Here is a 21,365-nt window from a genome sequence, read left to right on the forward strand (position 1 = left end):
CCACGTGCCTCGGGGCGCGAAGACAGAGAAATACACCACCGCCCCCCGACACCGGCGTCACCCGCTCCAGGGCGAGCCTGGGGCAATTCTGATGAAAAGGACACTTGTTCATTCACCGGGTATTTTGAAAGTGCCTACTGAAATGCAAGGGACAAAGGCCGTAGCCGTGACCGCACACACACGGCCACTGTGCGCACAGGCTGACAGTCTGGAGGGCTGCGGAGGCGCCCCGGCTCAGGACTAAGAGAAGGGGCGCTCTGCACTGGACGCGTCGCGGATCCGGCGCGGCAGGGGATGGGCGGGGAGGGCACGGCGCCGGAGGCCGGCCCCGGAGGGAAGGCCGCGCGGCCCCGGAGCGAGAGAGGGGCGTGGCGCCGGCAGGGGGCGCGGGGGGGACGGGGCACGCGCCGGGCTGACGTGGGCCGAACGCCGCGCACGGGACCAACTACGCAGCAGCGGAGAGACAACTCTCCAAAGATGGAGCCACCAGCCCTGCGGCCCTGGCGGGGCCCTTGGAAAGAGCTTCAAAGCTGCCGTTCGGGGCAGCAAGGGCACCTAAAGTCTTCCTGGGCTCCCCGCCGCCTGGGGGCCCTGGCTCTGGGAAACGGAGGCAAGGTAAAGGGGGCGAAACGGGCACTCACCGTCCATGGTCTCCCTCACCGCATTCAGATTCGCCGCCGCGGCCCCCGCCGCGGCCCCGCCGCCGCTACTACTCGCCATGACGGAGGCCGAGGGAGGTGGGAGAAGGGCCTGACCCGGAACTGGAGCGCCTTCCTTTCTCCTGGGCAATCACACCGCGCGTCCCCCGCTCACGCCGAGCAGGCTCCGCCCCTCGCGCTCGTCGCCGGCGTGAGGCTGCGTTGATTTGAATTTGGAGCCTCGTTACTCTGCGCGGAATGTGAAGCGAGGAGTTGCCATTCGAATTTGCTACGCGGCCTCGATGCGATTGGCTGGTTCGCGGACAGCGGTGCGATGCGATTGGCCAGTCGCCCACAAGCCCCGTGCCCTGGTTGGCCTAAGACAGCGCGGAAGCGGGGAGTTAAAGAGTCTGTGCCTGTCGTGGGAGCTGGTCTGGCCCCTCGGGAGCACCCTGGAGTCGCTTTTGGGGGCTTCCTTTTTTACACCACTAGGTACGTTCTTTGTAGTTCCTGGCCTTTCCTCCTGTCTCACAAAAGTGAGTGGAGAGCTCACGTTTCCCGGCTCCGACCTGCCTGCCGGCTCGCCCCCGGGTGAATGGGAGCAGCGGGGGAGTAGGTGCGGAAGAGAGGGGTGCCAAGAGAGTGATCGCGTAGGGTTGGGGGTGACACTGGCATGAGTGTCCACCTCTGCTCTTCGCTCACGGCTGCCAGCTGCGCTTGAGCTTTCCAAGAAGTGGATTTCCTCCCTCTACTTGTAGCCCCCTATTGACTGGAAGTAATACAGTCTCGCCTTCAATCCTGGGGGTCTTAGCCAAAGGAGGATGTTTGAAGAGAGGCAACCCAAGGCAGTTAATTTCCTAGCCCTAATCAGTCATACTTGTCTGACCGGGGCTAATGTGCAAGAAAGGCACCCCTGCCCAAGCTTCCTCGCCTCTTATTTGCTTGCTATAAATAATTGTTGTTTAGTAACTGCAGTTTGATAGCGAATTGCTGGGCTATTGGAATGATATTCAAGTGTTTAGAGACTTGAGATAAAGAATAATAACAGTATAGGTAAGTCCTTTAGTTGGAAAGTGATTTGTATCTGTAGTAACATTTAGTTCCTTCGAACGTGGACCTGAACTCATTCATACTTGGTCGACTGTACTTACAGCCACTTCTCTGAGCTTGGTAATTCTGCGAAATGCTGTCACTAATACCTTACCTCTACTTTTCTAGGTTATCTAGAGGATCACTTGAGAAAATGTATGTGATGCTTTTTTGTAAACTATAAAAAAGCCCCAAGAGCGTTAGGTTTTGAGTTAGTTCTTTTTGTGAAATATATGTTTGTTGAATACATTTTAATTGTCAAAATGAATGTCCCTGGAACTTTGTAGTTTTATTACACATAATTCTGATTTCTTTTTAGTTTGTCCTCTGTGCTATGGGAGATGTCAGAGAATCAAAAATGCAAATAACACCGGAAACTCCAGGAAGGATCCCTGTTTTAAATCCTTTTGAAAGTCCTGGCGATTATTCTAATCTCCATGAACAAACTCTTTCCAGTCCTTCTGTTTTTAAATCAACAAAATTGCCAGTAAGTTATTCTTGACTTGTGTTTACAAATAATTTTAAACGTAAATATCTTTCTTTACAAGGTAGGGGGGAAATTTATCATGGAACATGTATATCTAGAATGTGCTTTTTAAATTGTATTGATCTTTCTAATTTAGTGGTTGGGCTAAAAAGAAGTTGGCTAGAACATTTTTTTTTAGTTAGTATTTCTCTTTTTTTTAATTTAATAGATAACGTATTAGCTTCCTGTAACTGTGGGTTACAGGTAGATACTCTGGTTGGTGATATATCTGCAAATACCATATTAGAGAAGAGTGTTGTCATCTAATTATCTATTCTCATTTTTTCAGCAAACATTATTTGAATGCTGCCGTGTGTCAGATACAATGCCAGGTAGAGAGGTTATACCTTGAACAGTCAGGGTCATTAGACACAAACTCTCAAGGAACTTATACTCTAATGCAGGGGTCAGCAAACTTTCTGTCAAGGGCCAGGCAGTAAATATTTTAGGCTTTGTAGTTCATCTGGTCCATGTACAACTGCTCATCTCTGCCTTGTATCATAAAAGCCGCCAGAGGCAAAATAAACATGGCTGTGCTCCAGTAAAGCTTTTTTTGTGGACACTGGAATTTGAATTTCATGTAATTTTCATATGTCATGAAATACTAATATTCTTTCTGGTTTTTGCCAATGATTCTTAGCTTGCAGATTGTATAAAAAGAAGCCAACGTCTAGTAGGATAGACACAACTAAACTAGCAACTTCAAAAAAATGTGATAGGTGCTATGACCAGTGGTAAAGCTCAAGGGTGACGTGGGAGGGAAAGTGCTCTTCGGGAGATTTGGAAAGGCATCATCACGTTAGCTTATTTTTATTGTTATGGGCTACGCTGGAGAAGTTCTTTCGAAGTGTGATCTTTTAACCTAGTAAATTATCTGCAAACTGTGTGGCAGTTTATGCTACGCTTTCATATCAGCTTGAAGCAGGTATGTACCAGAGGAAAGTTTTACAGTTATACGGTTTATAGTTAGTCATTAATCTGACCTCATGGTGTGGGGGGGGTGTGTGTGTGTGTGTGTGTATGTTTGTGTATGTGTTTTGGTGAGGAAGATTGGCCCTGAGCTAACATCTGTTGCTGATCTTCCTCTTTTTGCTTGAGGAAGAGTGGCTCTGAGCCAGCATCCATGCCAACCTTCCTTAATTTTGTATGTGGGATGCCACCACAGCATGGCTTCGTCAGTGGTTTGTAGGTCCATGCCCAGGATACGAACCCATGAACCCCGGGCCACCAAAGCAGAGCATGTGAACTTAACCACTATGCCACCAGGCCGGCCCCCTGACCTCATGATTTTTAATTGAATCATATTAAATTTTAGTTATCAGTTAGTCTTAAAAATAATGGAATGACTGCAACTTACTCCTCAAAGCCAGAATGTATAGTATCTGGGGTTTTTAAGCCTGAATTTGTCAAAAATATATTCTGAATTACAGATTAGGATTTGGATAAATTTTTGGGTTAGTTGGATAGTTGAATACAGAAAGGCAGCACTAGTTGCCCTTCATAATTTATTTTAAGGATCAACTATTTAAGAGCTTTTCCTGGCACTTTTTAAATTAGAACTTTAATTTCGCTTCATTCTTAGTGAAACTAAAGACCTTTGAGAACACTAAGCAATTTTTACTTTTACCTGGGCACATTGCATCACTGATGAGTGCTAATTGTGGAATTTCTATACCTTTATTACTCTACTGTGATTTTTCTATTAGTATGGAAAAAATCACCCAGAGGGTAGGTTTGGGTGTTTTCAAAGACATACAGTCAAGTCAGTTTATTTAGTGTGATTTGATTACCATTTGCCGTTGAATTTAGTGGTAAAGTCAGATTTTAAAATATGAGCTGTAAGGTATTTTTATATTATAACCATTCACATTATATTTTTAAGCTGACATTGGTTAGCATTTTGATGAACTATTTTAGTTTGCTTTTACTCATAAGCTCACTTTTTTTTATTAAGACTCCAGGGAAATTTAGATGGTCTATTGATCAACTAGCTGTAATAAATCCTGTAGAAATAGACCCGGAAGACATTCACCGTCAAGCTTTATACTTAAGTCATTCTCGGTAAGTTTTCCTTTCTTGCACCTAAGTGTGATGACATACTCTCCAGTGAAGAAAGAGGAAATTCCAAAGATTGCATATTTTTATCTGAAAAGATATGGGGGAAGAAAAATTATGATACAGATTTATCCTAAATAACTGAAGAGCAAGTTCAAAGAACTGCATCCAGAAAGATTCCATCACCAACAGTTCCAAATCTGGGTAGGAGTCCTTTTCTTTTAGAGATAACCTGCCCCCTCTGCTGTTTACGGGCCAACTCTGCCTCCCCAGCACGGGTAGACGGAAGGGCATTTTGAAATTTATCCCTTTCTGCCTGATTGAAGCTTCTGCCATTGAGTTTTTGTTTTGTTTTCCTTTTTGGTGGTGGGGGGTAAAGCAAAACACTGTTTCATTGCCATCTATTTTTAGGGAAGCTGAAAATCCCCTTCCCAAGTTAAGACACATCGAATGGAAGGGTATCCATTAACAACAGAGAGAGCTTTTCTAGACATCATCCAACTTTGCACAGGACACTTGGGGATCAGAATAACATTGTCTTGAATTCACCTGGTAATCATAGCAGCCTTGACTTCTTTGTTAATGTGTTGATAGGTTTCCAAGCACTAGTGTGCCTCAGACTTGTGCTGCTTAATGTGCCTAATGGAGTGAAAACATGCACTTCTTTGGTGGAACAGACCTAGTTTTTGATTATAAATTGCATATTCTGTAGTTACAAATTACAGACAGCAGTATTCGTTAATAGTTTGATGGACTCTTGTTGATGTTAGTTTTATAGTCTGATTTTTTTATATTTGAAATCACATACTGGTATGACCAGCTTTTAATTTTCAGTTCTAAGTTGCATGTGTTGTCAGTTCAAAATAATGGATGATCCTTTTCCCTTTACTTTTAGAATTCAGTCACACAAAGATGTACACACATTGAAATGCTCTTGCAAATGTTTGTCTGGTTTTTCTACCCCTTCCTCTCATGGCTTGGTGACTTGATGACTACTCCCCCATAATTAATTAACGTCCCTCCAAAGTGTTGTAGAAAGGGAATAGAATGGGGATAGAGTATAAAAGGTTTTTTTTAACTTAAATCTAAATAATACCTTTGAAAGAGAAGGTGAAAAGAATATCTAAAAGCAAATGAGTCACAAATTTTTTATGTCACACAAACCGTGTGCTTTATTTTGCCTCTTCTCTTCAGTATGTTCAACCCTGGACAGCTATTATCTATCAGTCAAGAGATATTTATTAAGCACGAGGAGGCACTATGAGGAACACTGAGGAAGTATAGGATGTTATTCCTGCCCTGTAGAGTCAACAATACAGTTAACCAAAGTTGTGACACAACATTTCTATAGTTGTTAATAAATGGTGTAATGTCTGGGTGGGTTTATGAAAAGAATCTTGGTATATTTCAATAGATAGATTTGTAGTAGAGGAGAGGAGGAAAAACCCTAATTTTAATTTAATTTACTAGTGTAATTAAATGAGTGGTTATGGCTTCTACCAAGGATAGTGAGTATACTCTTAAAACATGTTGATTCATTCTTAGAAACAAGCAGTGGCTTCCAATGTTTCTTCCTACCTAATCTGAGTTCCCTATTTCAGTGTTTCTTAGTCTTTTCATGCCATGCTCACATAAAAAATGATAAGTGTAAGGCACGCTGGTGTGAACAAATGAGTCTGTCCATACAGGAGGTGAACAATCCTGACCCCACGCCCACTCACCCCCACCACTGCCAAGGATCCATTCAGTATATGCCTGTAACCTGTGTGCATCACAGCGGTGTCTTGTGATGTATTGGTCAGGATGCTCTTTCCTATATGACTTCTTAGAACCTCCTATGATCTAGCTCTGCAGTATTTGGCAAGACTGATTTGCACTGCTTCCAGCAATCACCTGAATATTTCAGATTCTTAAAATCCCTCAGATGAAGCAGCGAAAGGTTTCTAAATGAGGTAATGCTAGATCAGAGCTTACTAATACTTTATGCTATTATTATTATGCTCTGTCATTTTGACCTAGTTATGTCCATGATGAGATGAAGAGAACTGACTTATTACTCTCAAAATGGCTGTTGTTCAAAGCTATGTAGATTATCGTCATCGTCTATTTTCTCATAATACTCTTATTTGAAAAGTCTACTTGATTTTAATTTCTGAAACATATACATTATCATATAAGCTTTGTTAAGCCACAAATATATACCTGAAAAAAATTTGAGAAGAAAATAGTGTCATACCAGTTTATTGATGGAAAGCAAGTATTCTTTCCTGGAACAGATTACAGAAATGGTCCTACAAGGCTAACTGCTGAGTCCTTGGCAAGTTTGTGCCTTGTGCTTGAGACCTGACATTTATGTTAAATCTTATAGCTGATAAATTTATGTTGCTGTAATTGCATATTGTATCAAAGTGAGGGGGAAAAAAGAATTTATTTTGACAAAAGTTTATATTGTTGTTATTTCATAATTAATAATTTTGCTTATTTATTCAGAACTGTAAGGATGATAGTTTCTTTTCTATTTCAGAGTAAGAATGGATTCTAAAATTACGACTATGATAAACTTGCTATAATTGAAGAGAAAGATAGTTTCTTTTCTATTTCAGAGTAAGAATGGATTCTAAAATTACGACTATGATAAACTTGCTATAATTGAAGAGAAAGAATTTGGACAATTTTTAGATTTCTGTGGAATGAAATATTTCTGAATTTGTGGTGATTAAAGGACAAGGTTTATTCAAGTTTTCTTTATGTTGTTATTAGTAATTTTTAAATTATATCAATGTAAGCTTTTTAAAAGAAAATACTATTCCATTCACATTATGAATGGAAAAGAGGGAGGTACGCCTTAACAACACAATGCTAAATATCTAAATACCATCATTTACTAAACATCGTAAGATTCCAACTTTTCTTTTAAAGTGAGCTTAACATTTGGTAGTTTTCAAGAGAAGGAAATTATTTCTTTGAAAGGTTATTATTTTGTATGTTCAAGCAGCTGAAGTAATGGCCTGGTTATTTTTCTTCTTTATCTCTATATAGAATAGATAAAGATGTGGAAGACAAAAGACAAAAAGCCATTGAAGAGGTAACTTAAAACTGTTACTGATCATTAAGCCAGTTAAGCATCAATTCTGCATGCGTGTCCCCTCTTTTAGGAAGACTTCCTTCAGATCCTTTACCGTCCCACCTCTCCACCAACCTGCCCATCCAGCTATCTTAAGCACCCCTCTGTGCTCCCAGAAGACCAGTGTTTTTCAGCTCTTCTGGCGCCTCTCATAGTACTTACATGCTTTTGGAATGATTGGTTTAGTGCTTCTCTGCCCTAGACTGAATGCTTTTTTGGCCAATATTGTGCTTCATTCATCTTTTCATTCTCAGGGCCCTGGCACAAGTTTTTCTTCTTGTGCTTTCCAAATACTGCTCAGTACAAACTTCTGTTTCAAGTTGGAATTTATGTAGAAGGAGTTCAGTATTTTCAGATCTTGAAAATCTAGATTGGTGTTTGGTAATGGTTTTATCTTTTGTTGTTAATTCTTTGGATTTTTAAGGTGTAGATAGTTCATGAAATAAAATCTTACTGCTAAATAAAAAAAGTATATCATAAATGTAGGATTTTTTTAAATAAAAATAATGAACTAAGTTTTCCACTTTTTCTTGCTTTCTTTGCTGATGTCCTCTTAGAGTGTAAGTAAGGGTAATCTGTCTTTTTTCCTCAAACATCTTTTTGTCATGGCAACAGTTTTTATTTTTCCTTTTCCCCCTCTAGCCCCATCTGCCTACCTCTATTCCTTAGCTCTGCTTGTCTCTTCTGCACCGCACAGACCTCAGCTCTGGCATGTTCAGAAATCGGGTGATGTGCAGGCCCCTCCTGCACTTATTTTTCTAGTATCTATGTTGTCCCTTTGGATTTCAGATATAGCCTGTTTCTTAGAAAACAGTTTCATATACTTTACTCCTGCCAAACATTATCTACTTCTTAATCAATCTACTAATTTCAAAATTTCCATTCTAATCCAGTCACTTGATTGCTCCCCTTTCAATATTCTCAGACTCTTTCCCATTTCCCAACATCTTGGAAAATAAGCTTTCTCTTTTGAATCCTTAGCTTTTTAAAGCAAAATTCAGCAGAAAACTTAGGAAAATAAAGTCAGAATGAAGATTAGGGTTAATGTATCAGAAAGAAAGTAATGCATCAGCAACAGATTAAATTTTTTCATATATGCATTTGAAATACAGTGAATACATGCGCCATGTAGTAAGAATAACAAAAAATTTGAACTGCAAAGAAAAAATATTAAAAAAAATGAAGAGCCTCTTGTTCTCCCTTCCCACTCCCTAAATGTAACTACTGTTACATTTCTACATATACTTTCAGGATGATTTAATGTGTATAATAGCACATATCCTTTAAATATTTTACACAATTCTCGTACTGTTTTATATCTTGCTTTCTTTGCTTAATAATTTTTCTTAGATATTTTTATTATCAGCGCATTTACTGATGTTTAGTAATAGCTTAACATTCCATAGTATGTCCCATAACCTAACACAGCCCCAGTTCATAGATATTTACATTGTGTTTGGTGTTTTCCTATCACAAATAATGCTGCAGTGAACACACTGGTACATATTTCTTTGTGTACTTGAAATGGACTTGCTAAGTCAGAATTGTGTTTTCAGTTGTCATAGATTTGGCTGTATTGCCCTCTCAAAAGGTTGTACCAATTTATACTCCTGGGCACATTATGATGCTGTTTTCTCATATCTGCAGTACTGGTTATTATCAAAATTCTTAGTTTGTGCTACTCTTATTACTTTAAAAATTTCATCTTGCTATTTGGATTTGTATTTGTTTTGAGTGACCTTATGCATTGCATCATAAGTTTATGGGTCCTTTATATTCCTTTTTTTCTGAGAATTGTCTATATCACAATCTCTGCTCCCCTGCCCCCCTTTTTTACATCATTTCCTCATGTGTTCTTAGATAGTTTAGTCAAGGAAATTAGTTCTTTGTCATAGATATAGCAAAATGTAAAGAAAATGTTTTGAGTTGCCCCCAAAACAGAGAGGAAAGGAGAAAATACTGTATTAGGCTTAATTAATTTTATTTCTGGAATGACAGAAGAAAGGCATTTATCTAAATGCTCTATCTGCATTTGAGTAAATGTTCAACAGCTGGCCCTCTGATTGTGGGGAGAGGGTGAGTTTTAGCGATTGCTGCTAACCGTGGTGTACATGCTCCACCCACACCAGTTTCAGGTTACCGATGTGACTTCACTGAGTGGGCAAAGAAGCGCAGTGCTATACCGTTATACGTAGGAATCCCACCATACAGATACAAAAGATGTGATTAACCTCAACAGCCTAAATCCTGGTAAATGTGGTAAAATAATTAGCAAGTGATGATTTGAGTACTTATTACCTTTATTTTTAATATAATTTATTGTAAGTTCACATAATTTTATTTTTAATATTGGCTTTGTTTAATAACAGACACCCACAAAATTCCTGAAAATTTAACAATTAGATCTTGATAGCCAGTACAAGCCAGCTTCAGCACACCATTCATACTGGCTTACTTATATACACCTATCTCCATTTATTCCTTCCCTCTTCATTCTCCCTTTTGTCATCCCCCCAAAGAAAAATTGAGGGAGAAATTAAAAATATTTTCTGTATGGTTAATGCCGTTAGCAGAATTTGCAAGTTTTAAATTTAAGTGGTTGATTTGAAGTATTAAGATTTCTCTTTAGATATACTTTAAATTTCTTCCATTTCAACTTTTTGTGAAAAGGTCATTTGTGTTAATTATTAAAATTTTAGAATATAATTATAAAGTCAGTGTATAACATGTTTGATGGTTATTTGAAAATAACATAGGTACTTTTTCATATTCATAGGGGGAATTTATGCCTAATTTTGTGACTTTAATTTTCCTAGTTTTTTACTAAGGATGTCATCGTCCCCTCTCCTTGGACTGATCATGAAGGGAAACAGCTTTCAGACTATCATTCCAATAAATGTGAGTGTATTAAAAATCATGAATAAAAATCATAAAAATCAGTAAATGTAAAGCAACATATACTGAAGTGTCAGTGTATCTGCTTTCACAGGAAGCTTGTTATAAATTAAGTTTCTAGAGACTAGAGGATTTCACTATTTAAGAGTTAGGATTCAAAACTTGGCTAAAATATACTAAGTTCCTTTTTTGGTCATTCTATTCTGAATTTAACTTTTCTTCATGACCATTGTGAATATCAGTTATAATGATGGGTATAGAGGATCCATAGATGCAGAAATAGTTGATATTGAATGCAGAGCTGCATTGTTACTGATTTTTGCAGTGATTTTGAAGGTTAATTTTTTAAATGAAATCCTAAATTGCTTTACTTTTTGCTAATTGGCTGACTTCTTATCAAATTAGAGAGGAAGGATGGATATTTACATGACTTCTGGGACAGTGTAATACAGCTGATTATCTGCAAAATTAATAAGGAAATTGAAAGGCAAGCTAGTAATCTTTCAAATATTTTTCTACCTCCAAGAAATAGTTTTATTATAATTGCTTTCACCGTCCTTTGGGTTGTGAGAAGTGTTCAAATGTTACTTGTTTATATGCATTTCTCATTTCAGTGGGATTCCCCACTCTTCTATGTAGCGTACATTAATTATGCTCTCAGTATAAGAGGGAATATTTGTTCCATTCTTTATCAAAAACACACCAATAATAAGTAAAATGGGTTGAGCACTTTCCATGTGCCAGGGCACTATTCAGTGCTTTCAGAAATTCCTTACGACAACTCAAATGAAGTAGATGCTGTTATTGGCCTCATTTTAAAGGTGAGAAAACCGAGTTTTAGAAAGCTTAGATCCCTTGTCCAGAGTTATAGAGATGATAAAAGTGGTAGAGCCTGGATTCACAACTAGGCATTCTCAGTTCAGATTCTATATTCTCAGCCATTACAAAGTAAGGGTGGCATGCAATAGTGGGTGGAGACCTGGGCTGGGGACCTCCTGCTGCTATAAACCAGGAAGGGATCACCTTGATCAAGTTGTTCAGTCTCTTTAAGGGCTCAGTTTTTGATTTGTAAAATAAAGAGGTTGAACCAGATGATAGTGTATTAACATCCCTCCTAGCTCTGAAATGGTATATCCAAGGTGACATTTTCATAGGTATTAGTTTTTCCCTCCACATTCTTGTTGGATTTTTGAACAGACGAATCAACTTTCTTTTTTTTTGAGGAAGATTAGCCCTGAGCTAACTACTGCCAATCCTCCTCTTTTTGCTCTTTTTGAGGAAGACTGGCCCTGAGCTAACATTCGTGCCCATCTTCCTCTACTTTATACGTGGGATGCCTACCACAGCATGGCTCTTTGCCAAGTGGTACCATGTCCGCACCCGAGATCCGAACTGGCGAACCCTGGGCCACCGAGAAGCCGAACGTGCGAACTTAACCACTGCGCCACCGGGCCAGCCCTGCGAATCAACCTTGTTATGTGATCTTTTTTATAACATCATTTCATATTCTAAGTATCCTGTTTTAGATAAAGTGATGTAGGACCAGGAAGATGTTAAAAATACTACAGCTTCTTTGATATGCTGATCAAGCCCATGATGACAGAGTACAGCGGTTAATAGAGTGGGCTCCAGAGTTGTGCTTTCCAGTATGGCTTTGAAGACCGTTCTTCATGGGTCTTGAATTTCTATACATCTTGTGAGGAGTGGCATGGACAGGTTTTGTTTCAAACTGTTTTCAAGGATGTTTGTATTGTGAACATCCTTGGAAGATATAGTGTGTCCCTCCAAAGCAGAAGGCAGGTTTGTTTTGCTCTCCAATATAATATGATAAGGTCTCCCTCTGCAACAGGTTTGCTTGCAGCAGGAATGGGATTTCCAAACTGAGGGTTCCTCAGCTGTGACACAAACCTACTGTGTTCACTTCATCCACCTGGGCTGTTTCATCTCACTCCTCAGGACTAGGGGCAAAGGGAACTGACATGAACATGAAGCTTATGCTGCCTGCTGTGCTGGGAACAATGAAGTCCTTTGTCTTTCACCCAGAAGCCTCATGTCTTCAGCCAGCATCCATGGAACACTGACACACTAACTTGTTAGCTTTCAAGTAGGGTAAAATCTCAGACCCTTCACAGTTCTTGACATAAGGTAACCACTAGCCACATGTGGCTCTTTAAATTTAAGTAAATTAAAATTTAAAATTTAGTTCCCTGGTCACCCTATTGACCTTTCATGTACTCAGTAGCCACACTAGTAGCAACCATATTGGCCAGCACAGAAATAGAACATTTCCATCATCACAGAAAAAGCTTTAGTGGACAATGCTATGTTAAGGTAGACATTGGCAACTTTTATCTGTAAAGGACCAAATATTAAATATTTTAGGGTCTTCAGGCCACATCGTTTCTGCTACAACCATCCAACTCTACTGCTGTAGCACAAAAGCAGCGACTGATGATACATAATGACCGAGTGTGGATGTGTTCCAGTAAACTTTATTTACAAATATGGGCAACAAGCCAGATTTGTCCCGTGGGCTATCATTTGCTGACCCTTACTCTAGGGTAATATTGTCTGGGTTTGAATGCCCAGTATAGCTTACTAGGTTTGTGACTTTAGGGGAGTAACTTAGTTTTTCTGTGCCTCAGTTTCCTTATTATAAAATGATGGTTATTATGAGATTTAAATGAGATAATACTTACAAGATTATGTACCTAGCACATGGTAAGTGCTCAGTATTATTTACTTTACAATTAACAAAGGAAGTGGTGAGTCAGTAGGAAAAATGATTTTGTTCATACACATCGGCTTATGCTGTCAACTTCTACTAGTATTTATGCAGCTAAGTACTTTCATGAATATCCTCGTGTGTTTTTGTTTAGGACTTGAGTGAGAATTTCTTTGGAATATACACATAGGCTGAGAATTTCTGAGTTATAGGCTATGTTTTTATTTGATTTGACTACGCAGTGCCAGACTGCTCTCCAGAATGGCTACACAGTCTCCATGGCCACCAACAGTGCCTAGGGTTCCTATGTCCTGACATCCCTGCCAACACTTGACATTATTCAGCTCTCAAATTTTTGCCTTTCTAATGGGTTGTTTTACATTCTAAATGAATTGTTTTAATTTTCATTTCTCATACACTAATGACATTTTTTATTTCCTCTCTTGTAAAATGCCTATTCATAATTCATTGGTCATACTCCTATTGGAGTTGTCTTCTTTTTTTCCTGTCAATTTCTAAGATACCTTGTATAATGTAGTTGTATTAGTTCTAAGCATTTCAAATATCATCTTCCATTCTGTCATATGTATGTTATGTTTGTTCTTGATGTTTTTGGTTGCATAGAAGTCCTTATTTTGGTGTAATCAGATCCATCCATTTTTTTTCTTCATTCGATTGTGGTCTTAAACTTACTTAAGAAGTCCTTCTAGAGGAAACAACCAACAAAACATTTGCAGTACACTTGAAGAGTGTTGCAGTAATGCTGCTGTAGATGTCTGTCTGATGTAAGGAGGTCAGGAAAGGCACCCCTGGGAGAAGACACAATTTAAGCTGAGACTTGAATTAGCCAGACTTGGGGAATGGGGGAGAAAAGTCAGAGAGGAAAGACTGTGAGAAATACCTAGAGGTCAGACAGAAAACCTGTTTTGTTTTGTTTTTCTCCCCAAAGCCCCAGTGCATGGTTGTATATCCTAATTATAAATCCTTCTAGTTCTGTGTGAGCCACTGCCACAGCATGGCAACTGACAGGCCAGTGGTTTGGTTCTGGGACCGGGAAGTGAACCCCGACCTCCAAAGCGGAGCGTGCCAAACTTTAAGCAATAGACTGTCAGGGCTGGCTCAACTTGCCTCTTTTGAGGTACTCAAATAGTAGTGTTTAGTTGGAGACAACTGTGCTAGAGACAGAGACAAGGTTTTTGAAGGGCTTTCTGGCCCTGAAGGTGTTTGGACTGCAGCCTATGGACCAAGGACATTATAGGGTTTTCGGCAGCCGAGTGCCTTGCTTACGTTTGCTTTGTAGAAGGTCATGCAGCCTACAGCAAAGAAGGCATTTGAATCTAGAGTTTTGCTTTTTTACTCATTCTGATAGTATTTAATGGGAGACTTTAACTCATTCACCCACTCACTCATTCACCCATTTATTTAGGATTGTTAGGTTACCAGTCTTTATTCTGTTTTCTTTCCTTTTATTTTGCTTATATTAGCCATTTTTTTCATTGTGTGTTGTAGTTTTTTTAATCTGGTGATTTTCAAGTTATGAAACTTAATATTTAGTCATTAACTTTCCATTGTTTAAAAAATTATTTACAGCCTTATTTTTGACTCCTGTCGTGAAAAAAACTGAACGTGGTTTTATTTATCAGATTGCAGCTTTCGTCAAAATCATCTGGCATTTTAATTCAGACAATTTATTTAAACCCATTTTGGAAAAACATTCTGCAACAGAGGATCTGTTTGAGGCCACTGAGGATGGCTGACATGCATTCCTAGCCTTTTGGGGTTGACATCATGGAGAACAACTATGCTTTCCTTAAAAAATATTACTAAAAATATTACTATTTGATGTGGTAATCCTCCAAATTTTATCCCTGTGCTCCCTTAAAGTTAAAAATAAACTTAATAGTAACATGCCAAATTATATACCTGTATATGTAGACATTTGCTTTTTTGATGTTATAAAATGAAAGTTTCCACTTTGTTCACTTTTTTACTCTGGAAAAAGTAACCCTAAAATAAATGAAGAATATATAATGTAAGATTTTTCACGCAAAATGTTTTACAGGTGTTGACATAAATAATGAATCTCCAATTGGAGGAAAGCTGACTATCCATACTGAGAAAAGCAATGGTGAGTATGTATATAATCTGAGAACTATGTTCCATATTAAGCTGCGTTTGATTTTAAATTCTGTTCATGTGATAACACTTTACACTGGAATTGTAAGTGTTTACATTTTATGAATGAGCTATATGAGAGCTGATGTTTAGAAGCAATTAGAGTAGATGCGTACAGCCGTGTTTTAGGAACAGCAGTATGTTTTCTTGTTCAACGCATGTGCATCGATCTCTGGTTATGGAAAGCATTCTTTTGAAAATTTGTTAATATTGGAAAATCTATCCCCAAATATAGATTGCTGACTCCTTTTTTGATTCAAGTGCCAACAGCACAACCAGGAGTTAACTTTTATCATTAACAGGTTTACATCAGTGCTAGACAGTGTGGGAAACCATCTATTGGAAGGTGGCATGTTATATAATAGAATGCATAAATGAAATAATTCAGCGTGGCTGGAACATCATGGGGAGACGGTTGATTGGGAAGCACATGCTAAATTGCATGTAATGTGCTCACATTGATTTATCCGTGTTTGTATTTATTTATCTGCTTGCCTCCAGCTGCTTGTCAGACATTGCTGTCTCTTCCTGTGGATTTTAATTTAGAAAATATATTAGGTAAGTATTGTATCCATTTAAACCTTTAATAAATTAAATAAAAGGTTTTGTTTTGATGGCTTTTTGTAAATGGGAATATGTGGCAATGCCTCTTTCTAAAGAAGTGGGGAGCCATCCTGAGATTTCTCCTTATTCTTTAATATGGCCTGAATTAGCCTTTTATCATAATGAACTTTGCTATAGACATAAACTATTCCTGGAGACATCTTACTGGTCTTACCTGTACTATTAATGAAGCACTCCAAAAAGAAGGAATAATTTCAGATTTAAAACATCACATATGCTGTTACACTTTGCCTTTTTTGAAAACAATTCAAACGTATAGTACATGCTGGTTTTTAAACATCAGATAACTGAAATATTATTGCTCTTCAAAATGACTAGCTTTGTCTTTTATTCTGTTAACATTAAATGCAGGTGACTATTTTAGAGCTGATGAATTTGCAGATCAATCTCCTGGAAACCTTAGTTCTTCATCCCTCAGAAGAAAGCTATTTTTAGATGGGAATGGAAGTATCTCTGACTCCTTACCTCCAGCTTCTCCGAGAAGTGCTCACAACGGTGCTCAAGCATCACTCGAGGTTTTTTATTCAATAGATTTATCTCCTGTACGGTGTAGGAGCCCTGTGCAGACACCGAGCTCGGTAAGAGGTGTACTGAAAATGGCTGGTTATTTTGCTATAGATATACTTGGACCTAGGTGCCCATAGTGTATTCAAGAGGAATAATTGTATTTGGGGTTTTATATTTTGTACAGATTAGCATAGTTCACATTTTGTCCTTAGTCATAAGAATGTTTTTGGTCAGCCTCTCCAATTTTGTGTTTAGAGCTATAAAGGATGACCCACTTTATCATGAGTCTCAAGGAATTTCAGTTGTAACTTGTTTACTGAAGTATGTAAGATTTTCAGTAAGACAGCTAGATCTATGGCATTAATGGAGTAACTTAATTTGAAATTTTTTGTAAACAGCCGCTTAGTATGAAGTGTTGTAAGGGTTTGTGTAAACACAGTGCATTTGTATTTTATCTTGACTAATATATTCTATTTCAGAATTTTGTAACAATCTTTTTCACTGTCCTTGTTACAAGATGGCTTGCCTTTTGGCATCATGCCTTTTGCCAAAAGGCGGAGGTAGCATTCTTGGTTTTGGTGAATGACCAAAGTTTGTACAACCTAGTTTATGAATGTGTTGCAAAGATGAAGACAAATGGCATGTGGTCTAACAGAGTGGAGGGAGAAAACCATATAATTTTATCTATTTTTGTTATAGGGGCAGTTTTCTTCCAGCCCTATTCAGGGTAGTGCAAAGAAGTACAGTCTGGGAAGCATAACCAGTCCTCCTTCACCTGTCTCTTCACCCACTTTCTCACCAGTAGCATTTCAGATAGGAAAGACACCACTCGCAGGTATGTCTCTCAATAAAATGCCGACTTTAAATTTTTATCCTGTCAGTATTTCTTATTAACGAGGCTCTTTCTAGCTTGTTTTTTAACATATACCTTGAATTTACCTTCCAAGACTGCAATTTTCAGCAAAGTTCTACTTTAGTGTTAAATACGGGTCATTTGATTAGCAGTATTTCTATCAAACCTTCTTATAAATCAAAGAAAGATGGCAATTTTAGGGATAAGTTGGTTTTGTATGGCTTCTGACCTATAGGTTCAGACTTTGGTAATAGGATGTTCATATTTTGTAAAGATATATTGGTTTGAGTAAGGTTTTTAAGGTAAAGATAGTATGTGGAAATTTACATATTCCTCTTTGCAATATGTCAGTTTCTCTTTGAAAAAAATTATAGCACTTTTTGAAAATTAATCGCAATTTAATAAACTTATATATAGTAAATAAAAATTGAAAACTGAAAACTATTGTTATTAGTCTTTCCTTTATGTATGTATGTCTATATTTGTGTGTGCATATATAGCTCCACACATATGTGGACACACACACACGCACATATATATATATGTATAGTTCTATATCCTGCTCTGTTCACAAAGCATTTTATGAGTATTTTCATACGTTATTCAAGTCATTTATTATTGTCTGAAACCATGATTTTTGAATCACTATATAATACTCCATTTCACAGATGTACCATTTGTTTTCAATTATTGATAAACATTTAAATTATTTCTAATTTTCCTTTATCACAAAACTAATGATTATCCTGGTATATACATTGTATTGTACATATTTATTTCCTTAAGTAAAATTCTCAGAAGTGGAATTATTTGGTCGAAAGGGGTGAATGTTTTTTTTTTTTGAGGAAGATTAGCCCTGAGCTAACTGCTGCCAATCCTCCTCTTTTTGCTGAGGAAGACTGGCCCTGAGCTAACATCTGTGCCCGTCTTCCTCTACTTTATATGTGGGACGCCTGCCACAGCATGGTGGGCCAAGCGATGCCATGTCCACACCCAGGATCCGAACCGGTGAACCCCCGGCCGCAGAAGTGGAAAGTGGGCACTTAACCGCTGCGCCACCAGGCTGGCCCGGGGAGAATGTTTTTAATACCCTTTAGGAATTTTGTCAAATTTTCTTCATAGAAGTTTGCAACAATTGGAATTTTCATCAATAATGTGTAAGAAAGACAGTTTTGTCCTATCCAGAAGCACTGGTCTTACCGTTCTTTTTGATGTTTGTTAATTTGGCACACTACACAAAGGTCTCCTACTGCTTTAATTTCTGTATCTGATTATTGTGATGAACTCTTGCCGAATGTTTACTGGTCATTTTTTTTTTTTGCTGGGGGGAGGCAGGGCAGAATTATTAGGTCAGATTTAAGTGTTTTTGTTAAACAAATGATCTCTCATTGCTTTAACTTCCATATTTTTTATTATTTGTGTGGCTGAACACTTCATATGTTTATTTACCGTTGAGAGGATTGTTTATGTACTTTTGCCCTTATTTTATAACTTTGGTTTTTTAAGCTAATTGTTATAAAAACTATTAAATTTTTTTTAATTAAAAAAAATTTTAAAGCATTTTGATTATCATTGTTACACTCTTTATTATTGCAAACATTATTTTAGTTTGTTTGCCTTTTAATGTTGCTTATGGTATTGTGCATAAACACGAATAGATTATTATGTATTTCATCTGCCAGGTACAGCTGTTACACTGTAGCTGTCAGCTGGTTTGTCTGGTATCTTGTGTATGAACAGTTTTGTTGAAGTAGCAGTGTGCTTATGAGGAAGTAATTCTCAGGGAATAAAATATTTTGTTTAATTAAAAAAGGGAAGGTGCCAGAGGAATTCTTTTTGAAGAGCCTCATCCTGCTTATTGAGCCGCATTCGTTTGTGCTATTGTTTTTAACACCAAAATTTCACATTAGAAAACAACAAAACTGTTATAGAAAGCTAGTTTTTCTGTCATGAAATGTGATGATTACCGTTTAGTAATGGCTTTTCATTTTCCATTTTCATGTTTTTGTGATGTAATTTTTCTTTTCCAATCTTTTAGAACAAAGGAAGTTTACTGTTCATTCTCCCGAGGCTTCATCTGGAAGAAATTCTAATGGAATTCCTAATCCGTGTATCAGAAGTCCTTATATAGATGGCTGCTCACCAATTAAAAATTGGTCTCCTATGCGACTGGAGATGTGTAGAGGTGGTACTCAGTATCGGACCTCACTGATTCGGATTCCTTTTCCTCTTGAGGCTCACAGTGAAGATGAAGAAGATAAAGGGAGTCTTCCTTCCGCAGATGCCTCCTCACCAGCCATGGACACTGCTGCAGTACACCTGCGGCAGTTGAGTAATGACGCTTCTCCACGCGGCCCACGTTTACTGGTGACTGCCATGTCCATTACACAGAATCAGTCCAGTGCTTCTGAGAAGGAATTAGCACTGCTGCAGGATGTTGAAAGTGAAAAGGAGAATAACACTGTGGATATGGTTGATCCTGTAGAGATAGCAGACCAGAACACCTGGATTAAGGAGCCGGTTGACAATGGGAGCTTACCCGTGGCTGATTTTGTGAGTGGGATTGCCTTCAGCATCGAAAACTCTCATATGTGCATGTCACCTCTTGCAGAAAGTAGTGTCATTCCTTGTGAAAGCAGTAACATTCAGGTAAGGTGTTTTAATATTCTGTAGTCCTTTACTTTGTTCTCTTGGTATTCTTTATCCTGTCTGTTCTAAGATTACAGTAACAAAGAAAATGGGTTAAATGTGCAGACTATAGCATTATATAATATTTTTTTAAGAATAGCAATACCAGGTGATACCATGAGGGATAGTTTCTTTTAGTTTGGACTGATGATGTATATGTAATATTCTCATTAACTGATGTTTATTTGGAGTAGGAAAAGATGAGAGCAGAAAAGAAATCGAGCTGCTCTGTTTATACAGACTGCCTAGAGTCAGGCAGCTTCTCAGGATTCATCTCTCTTTCATGTGGATCTAGTGCCAAAGGAAGTCAATTTCTGGTATAGTATTTGTATTTTAAAAATACAATAGTTTTTGTTTTTCCTTTATATGATTTAGGGAGAAAAAACAGTTTAGAGCCCTTTTATGTGTATATTTTTTGTAGTTTTCTTTCAGAAAATGTGATTTATAACCAACATTTTTCATGTAATCGTACATTTCCCATTTTGCAGTATCTGGCAATAAGAAAGCATAATTCATTTGACAAATGCGCTTCATAGCCAGCATGTACTTTCAGAAAGACATTTGTTCTATGAATTGCAGTATTCTTTGAGCTGAGAATTTTGAAAGAACTTCAAAATAGTCAGAAAGGCAATTCTTACCTGCCGTTTCATGGTAACAATCTCTAACACATAGCTCTTATTATATGCCAGGGACTATTCTGAGTACATTACATGTGGAAAGTTTAATCTTCACAACAGTCCTGTGAAATAGGTGTACTCTTATCTCCACTTTATGGGAAACTGAGGGTCGGAGAGGTTAAGTCAATTGCCTAAAGCTTATATAGCTAGTAAGTGGTGGAGCCAAGATTTGAATCCTGGCAGTCTGGCTGTAGAGTCCATGCTCTTTAATCCAAGTTTATACTGACTCATAGTAACAGCTGATACTTTCACAGTGTTTCAGTGTGCCAGGCTGTCTTCTAACCACTTTATGTGTATTAATTAAGTCTCACAACAACTCTATAATACTATAGTGCTGTCAGTTGGGGCATGCTATAGTATAAAACTCATGGAGGGATTCTAAATGACCCAAAATTAAATATAATCTTTTGCTCATATTTTTATGCCTATGTTGTCTACCCTGACTTCTAGGTTCTTTGCTCAAAAAAAAATACTAGAATCACTTTTACATGTTTTAGCCTCTAAAATTGGACACATAAGTAGAAAAAGCTCTTAACCTTGGAAAAATAAACTTAGGCTTAAAGGTATTTACTTCTTTTTCTCACTTTCTTTTTTCAGAACATTTATAGAAGAATCATAAGATAGTCTTGTTGAAATACACCTTAATCATCCAATCCGACACCTATCAGAGGCCTTTATCACTACTAAATTGTCATCCTCTCTGTGCTTGCATACCTCTAGGAATGTTCCAATCCGTTTTCAGACTTCTCTTACCATTACAAGCCTCCTCCTTATATTGTGTTAAAATAT

General features: G+C 38.0%; 2 protein-coding genes across 7 annotated transcripts in view; one reads left to right on the plus strand and one right to left on the minus strand.

The window, feature by feature from the left end:
• Nucleotides 1–775, minus strand: part of MZT1 (mitotic spindle organizing protein 1) — a 19,007-nt gene extending 18,232 nt beyond the window's left edge. Inside the window, exon 1 of the mRNA XM_023621685.2 lies at nucleotides 642–775. Within this exon, the coding sequence (XP_023477453.1) occupies nucleotides 642–720 (79 nt within the window). The 5' untranslated portion in view covers nucleotides 721–775. The remainder of the gene's footprint in view (nucleotides 1–641) is intronic.
• The window catches only part of BORA (BORA aurora kinase A activator), a 27,851-nt gene continuing 6,878 nt past the window's right edge, over nucleotides 393–21,365 (plus strand). The window contains exons 1-10 of one of the 6 annotated variants that reach the window (XM_023621684.2): nucleotides 393–615; nucleotides 2,047–2,214; nucleotides 4,208–4,314; nucleotides 7,348–7,393; nucleotides 10,249–10,330; nucleotides 15,115–15,180; nucleotides 15,729–15,785; nucleotides 16,203–16,429; nucleotides 17,058–17,193; nucleotides 19,250–19,860. In XM_023621684.2, the coding sequence (XP_023477452.2) occupies nucleotides 478–615; nucleotides 2,047–2,214; nucleotides 4,208–4,314; nucleotides 7,348–7,393; nucleotides 10,249–10,330; nucleotides 15,115–15,180; nucleotides 15,729–15,785; nucleotides 16,203–16,429; nucleotides 17,058–17,193; nucleotides 19,250–19,860 (1,638 nt within the window). In that variant the 5' untranslated portion in view covers nucleotides 393–477. Of the gene's footprint in view, nucleotides 616–739; nucleotides 1,131–2,046; nucleotides 2,215–4,207; nucleotides 4,315–7,347; nucleotides 7,394–10,248; nucleotides 10,331–15,114; nucleotides 15,181–15,728; nucleotides 15,786–16,202; nucleotides 16,430–17,057; nucleotides 17,194–19,249; nucleotides 19,861–21,365 lie in introns of those variants that run through there. The other 5 variants (XM_070239854.1, XM_070239859.1, XM_070239858.1 and 2 more) reach the window with 5 other exon arrangements.

Source organism: Equus caballus, chromosome 17 (genome assembly GCF_041296265.1).
Source record: "Equus caballus isolate H_3958 breed thoroughbred chromosome 17, TB-T2T, whole genome shotgun sequence".
NCBI lineage: Eukaryota > Metazoa > Chordata > Mammalia > Perissodactyla > Equidae > Equus > Equus caballus.